The sequence below is a fragment of the Patella vulgata genome, chromosome 4 (assembly GCF_932274485.2).
Source record: "Patella vulgata chromosome 4, xgPatVulg1.2, whole genome shotgun sequence".
NCBI lineage: Eukaryota > Metazoa > Mollusca > Gastropoda > Patellidae > Patella > Patella vulgata.
The window spans coordinates 28087178-28103236 of record NC_065882.2 but is presented as its reverse complement, the minus strand read 5'-3'; the positions used below and the strand labels follow the sequence as shown (position 1 = coordinate 28103236).

The 16059-nt window shown below is 33.7% G+C and overlaps 1 protein-coding gene across 1 annotated transcript in view; it reads right to left on the bottom strand.

The window, feature by feature from the left end:
• The window catches only part of LOC126819638 (regulator of nonsense transcripts 1), a 147793-nt gene that overhangs the window by 44679 nt on the left and 87055 nt on the right, over positions 1-16059 (bottom strand). The window contains exons 16-18 of the mRNA XM_050547777.2: positions 14277-14394; positions 1562-1718; positions 1290-1432 (exon numbers count right to left, since the gene is read on the bottom strand). Coding sequence (XP_050403734.1) covers positions 1290-1432; positions 1562-1718; positions 14277-14394 — 418 coding nt within the window. The remainder of the gene's footprint in view (positions 1-1289; positions 1433-1561; positions 1719-14276; positions 14395-16059) is intronic.

The window sequence follows — 16059 nt, the reverse complement described above, 5'->3', positions numbered from 1 at the left end:
GCAGCTAAATCGTCCGAGCGGTCGTCAAGGGTTGTCGCATATTTATTCCTTTGTAGGTAATTGGGGGCCTTTACAAGACAGTTCCATACAGATCAGATTATAAATTTTGTCGTTTACAAGGTTCTACAAACTGAAACAAGGGTCTCAACTCTGGAAGTAATCTACAGAAATTGTTGAAATTGACAGGCTTTTTCGTTTTACTAATTTAAATAATGCATATAAATTTCATACAGATCACATGACCACTTTTGTCATTCAAACGTTCACAATCGCCATACCTCTAGAAATTATTGACGGAAATTGCTGAAATTCAATAGACCTGTTTCACAAATTTAAATGATGCATATAAATTTCATACATATCAGATGATAACTATCATCAATCGAGCATTAACAAGGTTTAACAAAGTGAAACAAGGGCAATAACTCTAGAAGTAATTATTGTAAGTTGCTGAAATTCAATAGGCTTCTTTGTTTCACTAATCTAAATCATGCATATAAATTTCACAAAGATCGGGTGACAACTTTTTGCGTTTGAGCGTTCACAAGGATCAATAAAGTGAAACAAGGGCCATAACTCTAGACGTAATAAACAGAAATTGCCGAAATTCAATAGACTTCTTCGTTTCAGTAATCTTAATAATGCATATAAATTTCAGAAAAGTGAAACAAGGGCCATAACTCTAGACGTAATAACCGGAAATTGCTGAAATTCAATAGGCTTCTTCGTTTTACTAATTTAAATAATGCATGTAAATGTCAGAAAGATCGGATGATAACTTTTGGAGTTAGAGCGTTTCACAAGGTTCAATAAAGTGAAACAAGGGCCATAATAAACAGAAATTGTTGAAATTCAATAGGCTTCTTCGTTTCACTAACTTAAATATTGCATATAAATTTCACAAAGATCGTATGTTAACTTTTGGCATTAGAGCCTTCACAAGGTTCAACAAAGTGAAACAAGGGCCATAACTCTAGACGTAATAAACAGAAATTATTGAAATTAAATAGGCTTCTTCATCTCACTAATGTAAACAACATATATCAAATTTAAAACAATTTGATGATAACTTTTGGCGTTAGAGCGTTCACAAGAAATTGTGGACGATGGACGGACGGACCGACAGACGGACGGACGGGGGCGACGGCAATATACGTCCACATTTCAATGTGGGCGTATAAAAATGGCGATAAACTCTACAGATTTATTTTCCACAAAGCTAGTAGCACATATAAAGCTTTCATATGGTTAATAAACTCAGGGTTACCTTCCTCAAATTAATAACTTACTTGGCTCTTGTCAAAGCTACATTTAAACGTCTTGGATCATTTAAAAATCCAATGCCTTGATGTTCATTAGATCTAACACATGACAACAATATGAAATCTTTTTCTCTTCCTTGAAAAGCATCCACACTAGCCACTTCAATTTCCTAATAACAGAGAACATCATAGTATTACTACTGTATGTTTAACTTTCTAACACTCAAAATCTTCATCAACTAAGACATAATATAATATGTGAGCAAATTAAAGTTTTATTACTTGCAAGAAAGATTCACCTGATACAGTTTTTTATTCAAGGATCCATTATACTGCATATACTGGACAAGATAGGCTCTCTGCCCTTCATATGGTGTTATTATACCTATCTGTGCTGGTTTAATACCTCCACGTAAAAATCTTGTAGCTAATTTCTCTACATTAGCTGCCTCAGTTCTAATAATAAAAGAAAGTAAGAAATAACAGATGATATTGATTTTTACATTTATAATTTTTACCATTCATTTTAAACTTGAAACCAGCGGCTGCCAGACAGGATACGCCCACATTTTCGAGAAATGGATAGAGAACAAGCTCACAAGAAAGTGATTTTTCCTACTATCAAGGGCCATAATTCAGGAAATTACAATTCAATATGTGCGAATATCGAAAGGAACTGAGATCTTTGTGTTATAAACTTACATTTCAAGTTTCAACAAAATCGGATAAAAATTGTGACCTCTATAGGATCAACAACCTTGATATACCATATTTTTACACTATTAGAGAACGAACGGCGGCCATTTTGTCTGTCAGTTTTGGGTTGATTTTCATGAAATTCGAATTCAGTCGTCCTTAGGGTGTAACGGTGATATAATAATATGTTTTTTTTAAATCGGATAAAAATTGTGACTTCTATAGGGTCCACAAGCTAAAAACGTGATTTTTCGTACAATCAGGGGCCATAATTCAGGAAGTTAGGGTCCGATATGCGCGAATATCGAAAGGAACAAAGATCTTTGGGTTATAAACTTACATTTCAAGTTTCAACAAAATCGGATAAAAATTGTGACCTCTATAGGGTCCACAACCTTGATATACCATATTTTTACGCTATTTGAGAACGAGTGGCAGCCATTTTGTCTGTCAATTTTGGGCTGATTTTCACGAAATTCAAACTCCGCCGTCCTTAAGGTGTAACGGTGATATAATAATATGTTTTTTTAAATCGGATAAAAATTATGACCTCTATAGGGTCCACAAGCTAAAAACGTGATTTTTCGTACAATCAGGGGCCATAATTCAGGAAATTACTGTCCAAGATCTTTGGGTTATAAACTTACATTTCAAGTTTCAACCCTCTATAGGGTCCACAACCTTGATATACCATATTTTTAAGCTATTTGAGAACAATTGGCGGCCATTTTGTCTGGCAATTTTGAGCCGATTGTCACGAATTTCGACCTCAGCTGTCCTTAGGGTGTAACGGTGATATAATAATACGTTTTTTTTAAATCGGATAAAAATTATGACCTCTATAGGGTTCACAAGCTAAAAATGCAATTTTTCGTACAATCAGGGGCCATATATCAGGAAGTTATGGTCCGATATGCGCGAATATTGAAAGGAACCGAAACCTTTTGGTTACAAACTTACATTTCAAGTTTCAACAAAATCAGATAAAAATTGTGACCTCTATAGGGTCCACAACCTTGATATACCATATTCTTACGCTATTTGAGAACGAACGGCGGCCATTTTGTCTGTCAATTTCGGGCCGATTCTAACGAAATTCTAACTCGGTCGTTCTTAGGGTGTAACGGTGATATAATAATACAGGTTTTTAAATCGGATAAAAATTATGACTTCTATAGGGTTCGTACAATCAGGGGCCGTAATTCAGGAAGTTACGGTCCGATATGCGCGAATATCGAAAGGAACCGAGATCTTTGGGTCAATAACTTACATTTCAAGTTTCAACAAAATTGGATAAAAATTGTGACCCCTATAGCGTCCACAACCTTGATATGGGTCATTCCACAAATGAGGGGTCCAAAGTGTGACATAGGTACTAAAATTTTAAGTTTTCTCAATCACTTATAAAATTATACAAATAATATGAGTAATGCGTGCCATTTGAGGGACAGTTGGTGATTTCTCATTGTCAAGTTCCAAAGAAAAAAAAATGAACGATTTTACATGACAGGTTATGTACAGATTTCTCGTGTAAAGGGACATCAAATTAGACTGTTAATGCTAAATTTCTGTGCATATAAGATATACTAATGTGTTTATGATGTATTATTTTTATTGAAACGAGGCACCTTTATTAGAAGTCTAAGCAGAAATAGTGTATATTTGTGCCAACACCTCTAGCCAGCCAATGTCGATTACATGGATATTCCCAAATTCCTGATACAAACTGAACAGTTTCTGGAGATTTTTAAGAAAATAAAGATTTTGCAAAATTGATGAAGTTTGTATGACGTTAACAATCGATATGAACTACATGTAAATCAGTTGTCATGAAAAATCAACATGGAAAGGTTTACTGTGATTCGGAGTACTGCAGTTTCACGTGTAAAGGGACACCAAATGTTGATGACTTGCCTACTAATAATTAAATAAAACCATAGTATGTAGTATTTCTCCTTTAAAACTTGAAAAATAAATAAGCTTATACTTTCAAATATAAAAAAAATATTAAAATTTCAACAATCCAAATAAGTAGCAGTCTTTGAGAATTGGTTGTGTCCCTTTAAATAGCTTACGTTGTGAATCCTTTTAGCAAAAACAATGAAACAAAAGACTTGAAAAGAGCAAGATAACATTTCAAGATTGTTAGCTTGTTTACCGGAAAGCAAAGTAAATAATGTAGCATTGGTTACATACGCGTATACTAATACAATATCTAGTTAATAATAGGGACACGAAAGTTTTGGTTTCCCATTTTCATAATAATATTCTGACACCGCGACCATTCTGTCACGTTATCCCTGAATATCAAGGAAGCAAAAATTTTCATCTATGGAAGAATACTGTTATTTTGGACTTGGCAATTATAACGTTTGGCATCTATGCGTCATATGCAGGGGGTAAATTCACATCACAATGTAATTTCGATAACAACGTAAATACAGGGACGCTAAACTTTGATTCGAACTCATTCAGAAAATATCCATTCGCCGGGCCATCGGAATCTTTGGGTATGTCTATCATGTGACCAAACATCTAAATAAACATCTCTCTCTGACGTAATTCGCAGCTAATAGAGGGCGTTACCAGCGGCATAAACAAGCACTTCGTAAATTGAACGAGGGACTCGATTTTCAATATTGACAAAGCTAATAAAATTTTCACAGACAATTTTACAAAATACAACTGCTTATGTTTTCGGAATTTGTTATTTATTACGTCATCCAAATGGAATTAAGATGAAACATTTTGGTTTGATTTTTCAAGTTAAGATCGTGGCTAACTTAACAATAATACAACGTAAATATTGGGGACACAAAAATTTACGTTGTGAGACGTGAATAAAAATCCTCCCACTGAGATTACTAACCATTTGTTAAGAAATGAAAAATTAGCAAACAGAATCTTAGATTCTCTGCTGCATGTTTCGCAAAAATATTTGGAAATATTAGTCTTGTGCTCAACATGGTCCAGTTGTTAAAATGTTGAGAACAAAATGTCCCCAAAACGTAACACAAAAATTCAGGGACACCACGAATTGCAACATAGAAAAATTTAACCTCAAACCAATTTTCTATGTTTCAATAGAACACAAGTATAAAATAATAAACATATTACATGATCAATTACTTTTATAAACAATTGGTGATCAGTAAATAGGTGTTTCTGCTGCTTTGAGCAATGATATGTATGAATTTTCAATCGGACCCCTCATTTGTGGAATGACCCATATACCATATTTTTACACTATTTGAGAATGAACAGCGGCCATTTTGTCTGTCAATTTTGGGCCGATTGACACGAAATTCGACCTCAGCTGTCCTTAGGGTGTAGCGGTGATATAATAATATGTTTTTTTTAAATCGGATTAAAATTATGACCTCTATAGGGTCCACAAGCTAAAAACGCGATTTTTTGTACAAACTCAGCCGTCCTTAGGGTGTAATGGTGATATAATAATACGTTTTTTTAAATCGGATAAAAATTATGACCTCTATAGGGTCCACAAGCTAAAAACGCGATTTTTCGTACAAACTCAGCTGTCCTTAGGGTGTAACGGTGATATAATAATACGTTTTTTTAAATCGGATAAAAATTATGACCTCTATAGGGTCCACAAGCTAAAAACGCGATTTTTCGTACATTCAGGGGCCATAATTCAGGAAGTTACGGTCCGATATGCGCGAATATCAAAAGGAACTGAGATCTTTGGGTTATAAACTTACATTTCATGTTTCAACAAAATCGGATAAAAATTGTGACCTCTATAGTGTCCACAAGCTAAAAACGTGATTTTTCGTACAAACAGGGGCCATAATCCATGAAGTTTCGATCCGATAGATGCCAATATCGAAAGCAGCAGAGATCTTTTGGAAATAAACCTATATGTGAGTCGCTCCCACAATATCATTCGCTACGGGCACAAAAGCATTGTTAACAATGGATTTTGGTCAAATTGTCGATTTTGAGATTGAGGTTGGAACATCAAGAAATACAAAAGAACTTTGTTATTTGAGAAGCATTTTGACGATCTGAAAACTGGAAATGGTGTTTTGGGGGTATTTTATGAGCCTACCTGATTAAAAATGCCTAAGAAATGACATTAATTCTGTGAAAAAATCAGCGAAAGTAATCCAATGTTTTGAAAACGCATGCGGTGCTTGATGATAATCTCCATACGTCATCTGAAAGGTCGTGAACTTTAAAACTTTCCATATTTGGAGTAAACAAAGGCAAATTCTTTGTCAGTAACAAATCAGAGTCAGTTTAACAAGATAAACTGTAGGCCTTCTCGCTGCCACGAATGGCCGACCTCCCGATGATAATACACGATTTTATTGGCTTAAGGCTCTTGCACGCGCTCGATGTGTAACATGGGCATGAGCAACGAGGATGTAAACACAGATTTGTTGACTTGCCAATCTGTTAAATTCATCTTTTGTTCAATAGTTTTATGAATGAAAATTTCGTCATTTCGTATTAATATTAACTAAAAAGTTTGAAAAATGTCATCCAAGTCTAGACCCGCTGCCCATGTTGCACGACTCCTGAATTCAGCCAAGCAAATTCGTATTTAAGACGCCGGAATGATGAATTTCTACTCGGTACTAGTACTACTGACACTGTATCGGCGATGGCGGGTTCGATGTTTCTAAAGTACTAAACCTTCAATGTGATATTTAACATAACTATTGAAAAATAAAATGATATTTTATTGCTTAAATGATTGATACTGTTATAACCCCGCCTTGAAAGAGCTTGTTTACGTCACGTGACTTAGCGCTCACTTTTCCACCCGACTCGACTGATTACCGTAAGAACTATCCCTGCTTCTGCTCAATTTCTATGCATCTTGACAAATTTCTTATACAGATACTTTGATTTTCCAAAGGAATCATTGATTTTCTTATTGAAATACATATTATTAAAGCAGAAGTATAAATAATGCCAACTAGGACATGAGAGATCCGATAAGTCGAAAGTGTCATTCAATTGTCATGTGGTCAGTGAACCGAAAAAAAAAAAATCGCTACTTCAAGTACATGGCTAAATAAATAGATACTTTTTGGCATAGTACGTATGTTCTATAGTTAAATGTAGTATTCTTGGACTAATGTAAAATGTATTTTCAAGGAGGTATACGCTCGAATGAGTAAACAGGAGTTTGCACCAGTAAATATCAGATCATTCCCGTAGCTAATAGTAATAATTAGTACGGTACATGTCTAAAAAAAAAAAACCTATATGATACATCCAAGTGAAAGTATTAATAAAAGGAAATGTTTAATGCCTTCTTATTTATTTTGCTAAACTGATTTAATTCTTTTTCTTAAAATTAGAATGAATTTGATTTGTGTCAGATACACTTATTCTTTGGTGCTATAAAATTTGAGGCTTATATTAAAAATAATTATGTGCCATACAATGTAACTGAAATGTAATTGACCATTACATGATTTTGGAACGTAATTAATTCTATTACTCATTACTTTTGAAATCTCCCATTACTTATTACGGCCTTTACATTCCATTACCATCACCCTAGCCCTGGCATACAGCTTAATACGAAAGAAATTTTGCCAGGACAGCTTTCTCTTATATTGAATTCCGACTGCCAAGGGATCTTTTACCTGACGCCTACGTGTACACAGGACCCCGGTTTTTCATCCCACCCAAACGGCTAGACAGTCCTTGTCAGTCCCTTCATCCTGCACCACTGACGAGGAGAAACCCTGCCGGAAAATCCTGATGAACTTTCTCGGTCAACACCGGGATCGAGCCGCGACTTCCAGGCTAGCGAGTCAACGTCTTACTCACTTAGTCTCCGTGTCTACCATTATAAAATGGTGATATGTCTAGGCCTATACCATGTTGAAGATAGGCCTATACATTAAATGTTCTATTAATGGGAGTGATACAGATTTTATGGTTAGTGTAGATTTTGATAGTTTTGTGTTAAATTGTGATACAAGTAAATTACTTGATTGTAATTTTAGATTTCAAACATACTTCAAAAACATATTAGCCTTTGACGGTTTGATAAAAATGGGTGCACTGATTGCAATCACCGTACTGGTTGTTCGAGGCTGAGCCTCAATTCACCGTTTTTTAACTTAATTCATTAAATTGTCGAACAATTTTTACATGTATGTACTGAAAATCCGACCCATAAAATGGCATCGAGAGTTGATTATGGTCTGGTCAAGTAAATAAATATTTTATTAATAGTTTTTATAACACTTAAGGCCTAAAGAAAGACTTGCAATAGGTAGATTTAACTCTTCCATAATACATGTTTTAAAAAAGGATTCACAATAAATAGTTTTTAGTTCACAACATGAATTTTGCGTGAAATATCTAAATTAGAATATTTGCCAAAGTCCACATAAAAATAGTCGTCAACCCTGTCCATCCAGAAACATAGGTTTATCCCCCCAAGATCACGGTTTCTTTTGATATTGGCATGTATCGGACCATAACTTCGTGGATCATGGTCCCTGATTGTACGAAAAATCATGTTTGTGGACACAGTATGTTTATAACCCAGAGATCTTGTTATTTGTGCATATTGGACCATAACTTTCCGAATTATGGCCCCTGATTGTAAAGATAATCACGTTTTTAGATTGTGGACCCTATTACAATTTTTATCCGATTTAAAACAAAAATTCAAATATATCACTGTTACTCCCTAAGGATGGTTGAGTTCGAATTTTGTGATTATCAGACCAAAACTGCTGGACAAAATGGCCGCTCTTGTACGCAGATAGTTTAAAAGTACGTAATACCAAGGTTGTGGATCATCTAGAGGTCACAATTTGTATCCAATTTTGATGGAAATTAAAATATACGTTGATATCACAAAGATCTTGGTCCCTTGTAATAATATTGCATGTCGAACCGTAACATACTTGATAATAGTAGGTGGAAAAGGTGATTTTGAGATTATGATTATACATTTGATTTTATAAGTTTTTCAAGTAGATCCCATGTTTCTTCTCACAAATCTTTTTACAGATTCAAAATCGGATTTTTTTATGGAGGCTCAAAGTTGTGATTTTTGACTTTTCGCGGAAGAAAGGTTTTTCAACACCTTGAAAAAGTCATTTTTGGTGTTTTTTGCGATGCCGTATTTCATTTCGTATCGAAACTATCAAAAATGTAGATGTAAATTCATGAAATACAACTTTAAGGCTAATTATGTTTGGATTTTCACATTTGTGTAACAATTACTCCGATTTCCCCAGCAACTCCAAATTATATAGGTTTTCTCAAAAATTCCATTTTGTCAAAGTGATTTTGGTCAATTTTTTCATTAAAAATGGTCTTGTCCATGTTATATCTGAAATATTGAACCTGGTTGTTATGCATTTTAAAGTCAGTAGCTATCAAGTAAGATAAATAGAAAAAAAAATAGTAAAAATATCTAAATGCCTTCTCTCAAAGAGCTGAATATATGTTCATTTTTCAACAATTTTCCGCGGCACACAATTGCCTATTTTTGGGGCGTTTTTGGGTCATTAGTAAAATAAGAAGGAATGGAGATACACAAGTGAAATTATGGGAATATGTCAAAAAGTTTGTGAATTTTTAAAATTACATATTTTTAATCCGCCATATATTATCAATTTTGGTTGTCATAGCAACCAAAATGGAAAAAATGCAATTTTTGACCATTTTCAACGCTGTTTACCACGACCCAAAAAGTGATCACCACATTTAAAAATAAGCATTTTGAAATATTTGAAACCCATATAATGTCAAATGATATGGATTGTATAAGTTTGAGCAAAATATTAAGGAGTTTGAGTGGTTACCATAGCAACCACTGTATATTTTTTTTAAAAAAGCATTATTTTTCAATAATTATGACATCAATATTGATAATTGTATTATCTAAAATCAGAAGCTATTGGGCAAGATTTTGAAAACATTCCACGGTAGCAAATTGCCCTTTTATTTGGCTGGCATTAAGACATACTGTAGTAAATGAAATATGAAGGAATTGAAATTTTGAAGTGAATTATGTTTACAAGTCCAGAAGTTTGTGAATATTAAAAATTACATATCTTTACTCTTGTATATTTAACATATATTTTGTTGTCAGCAACCAAAACGAAAAACAAACCCCAAAAATGCAATTTTATAGCCTATCATTTTGAATGGTACGTGTTTTTACCATAATGAAACATGTGATCACTGATCACCCATTTTAAAGAAAGCTTTTAGCATCTAAAAGCAATGTGATATCAAATGTTATAAATTGTATAATTGTTATAAATTGCATAATTTTTAGTAAAATATTAAGAACTTTGGGTGGTTGCCATAGCAACTATATAATTTTAAAAATAACATACTGGTAACTCACTAACTGTTGTTTCACTATTGTTTGTTCTCTGCATGTATTGCTTACATGTTACAAGAAGATTTCTATTTTGTATATACATTATTATCTAACAACATTGACCAATAAAAACAAATTATTTGTGGTGCATCTAAATAATTCTCTAAAACTTTAAAAAAAGACTAGGTAGGTACCCATACGACAGTAGGCTAAGGTACATGTAGCCCTAGGATGGCACTAATGCTAGGATTTTGACTGGAAGAATTGTTTTGTTTTTACAATGCAGGTCTATTTTACATTTGAACATTTTCATTATTCCTCCAAATGTAGACTATCGTGGAGCAACTCCCTTTTTTTATTCGTATATTTTCGTCAACAACATCAAATCTAGGCCTATTAAATTTAATAAAGCCTTCACCCTGTGTTTGTCGGCCTAGATTCAATTTGTTTTTTACTGGCTAACAAATAAAATTTGGTGTTAAATACATGTATTTTCCCAAAATTACAATGAATTTAAACATATAAATAATTAGTATGAAAACCGATATATAATGATAAAATATTGAATAAATTGCCTTTGTAACTGTACGGCCATTTTATTGACTTACCACGGCACTAATCTCAAACGAAATGTTGTAAATCGTCAACGGAGATTCCAGAATTTGAGCCATTGTTAATTCTTTTGCCATTCCAACTTTATTTGGGTATTACAGTGGTCAGAAATCATGTTATTATTATCCGTAACTCCGTTCCTTCAGATGAATACAAGTCGCAACCGGAAATGGTTCTCCTATACCGTGTTGATATTTTTCGATTTCATTTTCATTCGTGTGCACATTAAATACTTCAAATTAGGCATGAACAACAGAGAATTGAGTAATTCAGAACATTGAAATACTTGTCTATGTTAGGCAATTTTTTAACGGTTGAAAAATATTTGGTGTTAAACGTAAAGGCATGTGTAATAGGAGCTGAGACGAGAGGAAATTTCCCTTTGATAAAAGCGCGCGAATATGAGTCATGTGATGTAAACATTGTGGATCCTTGTCGAGATCAGGTACAAAATAATGGAATTATCTATCATTATGTCTTTTCAGGCAAGTCATTTATTCATATAACATAATGCTTATTTCATAAATGAACAATGAGTTGCATTTAGACGTAATTTACCGTGAATATGGGTCTTAGGAACTTGAAATTATTTTTTTCTTCGTGCGTTGAAATGACGTCATCACATGCCAAACTACGTTATTAATTATTTTCCAAAACATTTTCCGATGTATACCATTTTCAAATGCTCGGCGAGGTCACTTAATATTTTAATAGCATCGAAACGGCAATAAAACAATCTTTCGATTGGTCGGCGGTGCTATATTGGCAAATTTCCTCAAAAAAAGATTATGTGAATTGAAGTGTTCAACTTAAAAAAAAAAGCATGGTATTTTGAAATGTCAACAAAGCACTCCCGACCGATCGAAAGATCGTTCAATTATCTTTCTAATGATATTAAAATGAAAAAGAAATATTAATAATGAGTGACCTCGCCGAGCATTTGAAGTGGGGTACCCTCATTTAAAAACGTGACAAAATTTTTCTGCGTAACGTCAAAACACGGCAAATTGACGTTTTTCAACTTACGCTTATGAAATAAATAAAACGAACACGTATATAAAAATTATATCAAACAAAAAAACATAACATCTGCTTCCAAAATATTTTTAAATTATTACAAAAGATTAAGTAGCCACTGTTTGACGTTAAGTTAAAAAAGGGTTACAAATCCGGAAAAAACGACTTTCTTCCAACGCGGGCAATGGAGCTGTGACACCTAATAATAGATAATAATATCTATATTTTAACACTATTGACCATTATGACGATGTCGCGGCGATGTCATTACCACCTAAATAAATAGACACGGTCACCAGTTTCATCCCACATATTAATATGCATATGTTTATATTTATTTTTTCATGTCAACGATTAAGTTATTGCATATATACTTAATGGGCGATGTTTTAGTTTAAAATTAACGAAATTGTACATGTTTATTACAAATGTGTAATGCTCTACACGTATATACATCCCACCTGACTTAACAATTAATCAATGGGGTTAAGATTGTTGATTGGGTAATCAAGTTCTGGTTTATTTATATTATCAAAGAAACTGACAGAGCTGTAACAGGCTGCAAATGATAGTTTTGATGAACTGAGATGTGTCGCGTCGAGAAGTACACACTAGAAAGAAACATGTGCAATTTCGTTAATTTTCAAATAAAACATCGTGCAGTAAGTAAATGCACAATAACTTAACAGTTGATATGAAAAAATGAATATAAATATTATGCAATTGTTTTGTTAAAGCATTAATTTTAAAATGAATACAAACAATCGACACTAACTAGGTAATTTCGGGACTAACATATAGTTAAATATTATTTCATTAACTCGCTTGAGCGAAGGGGTGTTTAACAGTGAGATGAAACCGGGGGACCCGAGAAAACCCACCTTGTTTGACAGACGACCTTATCAAGTGGCAACAGATAGATGGGTCATTTTGGGAATAAAATGTAGTATATTGTCATACTTGTTTTTCTTATTTTAAGTTTGTCGATTGGAAACCTACCGCAAAGCCAAAGAAGATTATTAAAACGAGTAGCAATCTAAAATCAATTTACCGGTTGTAAAGGGAGATAACTGTGTAAAAATTACAATTTTCTGCAAAATATGTGCTGTTATTTGACAATATTAGGTTGTTATTTGATCATATTTGGTAGTATTTGGTAGTATCGGCTTATTATTAGCTTTTTTGGGGTGGTATAGGGAGGCAAATGGAACAGCCAGACATCGGTATCGCATTTGAAGTACATTTCTCGCGATATAACTCTCTATTTTTGAAAAAAAATCAAATGATATGTCAATATTGCATCATTATGTTGTAGTATTGGGTAGTATGTGGTGATATTGAGATGGTATTGGGTAGTATTGGGTAAATCGTCCCACCCAAAAAAATGTCCCAACCGAGTTGGAACCACGCCTTGGGTGTTGTCTTTGGTTTATACTATGAGAAAATCATGGGTTTAGATATCTAGATTGAAGGTTGCTAAGGATTACTGAGTGAAATTTCTTCTAATAATGTCCCAATACTTTGAAGTCCATTTTCTCATTTTGACGTTTTTCCCATTTCGAAACACCCACAAACTTCAAAATATCATAAAATTCTTATCCCTGGTCCTAATTTATAAAAAGAGTTACATATTTGGAAAGCTCAGACTGTAGACTATGCAAATATGCTATCAACTCATTTTTCATAAAAAATGACCAAGCGACTGGTTTTGTGGGAGCAGCTTACATATTTGAAGTTTCGTCAAAATCGAGTAAGAATTGTGACCTGTAGAGTGTCCACAAACAAATTGTGGACGGACGGACAGGGGCGACGACAATATACGTCCACATGAAAATGTGGGCATATAAAAATAATATTAAAAATAGAAACCGTCGCCGAGCACTTGAAGTGGGGTACCCTCGTTTCAAAACGTGACATTTTTTTTTACTGTAACGTCAAAACACATGAAATTGACATTTTTTAACTTAAGTTTTTGAAATTAAGGAACACATATATAAAAATTATATCAAACAAAAAGAACAGTTCATCTGCTTCCAAAATAGTTTTAAATTATTACAAATAATTAAATAGCGACTGTGTGACATTAAGTTGAAAAAAGGTTACAAATCTGGAAAAAATGACTTTCTTCCAACGCGAGCAATGGAGCTGTGACACCTACTTAAATACAAAGAACTTTATAAAAGATAAGATGTCTGTTTTGCACAACATCATTCATAAAGTTAATTAGTGGTTCAATAAGTTTCTATAAAATAATTCCTTCAAAATTAAATACATGAATACATTTAGTTATTAAAACCTACTGTGATATATATTTATATTATCAATGTTACAGTTGTATAACCCACCTGTTGAGATAAGATGTTCCGGAACTAGATATTTCTTCTTGACCAGACGTACAGTAGAAAAACATAGGTTTATCAGGTGTAGGCCAGGGAAAATCTAAAGCTCGGATAGTTCGTTCACCTAGATAATAACACAAATTGTTGGAATAATTCATTTTAACAGAAATAGATTTAAGATGAATCTCCAAAATACATCACTGGCCAATTCCACTTAATACCAATCTGACCACAGGACAATAAATTGCTTCACAATGGAATGATGTTTGACATTTCTTCAACTGTAAATGGGTACTACTACCTACCATGCAACCAGTGTAGTTAAGGTATCAAATGATATATAGGGATAAGAGTTAATAAGACCTAAATGTTTGGTTCAGGTCTCTGACCAAGACTTCCAATAAATGATATATAGGGATAAGAGTTAATAAGACCTAAATGTTTGGTTCAGGTCTCTGACCAAGACTTCCAATAAATGTATTATACAAAAACGTAAAGTTAATCAGATGATAACTTAAACTGTTCGAGGTATCAGAAACATTGAAAATATATAGGCTCCTTTGTCTCATGAACATAAACACTCGTTTAAATTCAATGTTAACAACCGTTTTGGGGGACTAGGTTAAACATGAGGTGTCACATCATTTTGTTCAAGTTAGTCATATATTTAGAAACTAGTCAGATTGACTAGAAATGACTAGAAATGTATCTTAGAAAGAACTAAAACAACTTTCTAACCTCCAAACTTAACTAAAATACACTCAAGAAGCTGACAAGGGACAGAGCTTGTTGCATCTTGTCCAGGGGCGCAGATTGCCAAAAATTAGTGGTGGGGACAGTCCATGCGCGGGCGACAATTGGTAAAGAGGGGGGTTGGGGCGTCCTCCCTCAAAATTTTTGAAAACTAGACGCTCTAAAACGCACTTTGTTAGTATTTTCAGCATCATTTTCTGGCAAACAATTCTAATCCCTGAGGCAGCAAATGATACGAAATCTAATCAAAAGACAAATCTTCAAGCCACCGTTCACGATTTATTCTCTCATGTACACTACAAGAACTAGAAATATTTACACTACTGAGATTCCAGCTCCGTCTCCATTCCCAGTAGTGTTCGAAGACTACGTAAAGTCTTTGAGCAAAATGTGTATTCAATTGGATACACAAATGTACAGGCCAACAAATATTTTAATTTATATAAACTAAAACAAGCCACACACAGCAGCTAAACTTATCAATATTCAATCCCAATTGAAATAAATGTAACATTTTACTGTATTATTCATTGGTGATTAAAAATCCGATGGCAAAGGCGAATTTTCCCACGTTAAAATTCAAAGATAGGTTGCCAGGCAACGAAACATACGCCCACAGCAGCTAAATCGTCCGAGCAGTCAACAAGAGTTTTTATTTTTATATCAAAATTCATTGAAAATCAATATAATTGTTTGTCTCAAGACTTTAAACTCTGTGTATCAATCTGAAGTCAATCGGATGATAACTTTAGCCTCTAGAGCGTCACAAGATTTTTCAAAGTGATCAAGGGCCATAACTCTGGCAGTAATTATCGGAAACCGTTGAAAATCAATATGATTCTTCGTCTCATGACCTCAAACACTGTGTATCAATTTAAAGTCAATTGGATATTATCTTTAGCCTGTAGAGCATTTACAAGATTTTTTGAAGTGATCAAGGGCCATAACTCTGGCAGTAATCATCAAAAATCGCTGAAAATAAACAGACTTCTTCGTCTCATGGCCTTAAACACTGTGTATAAATTTAAACTCAATC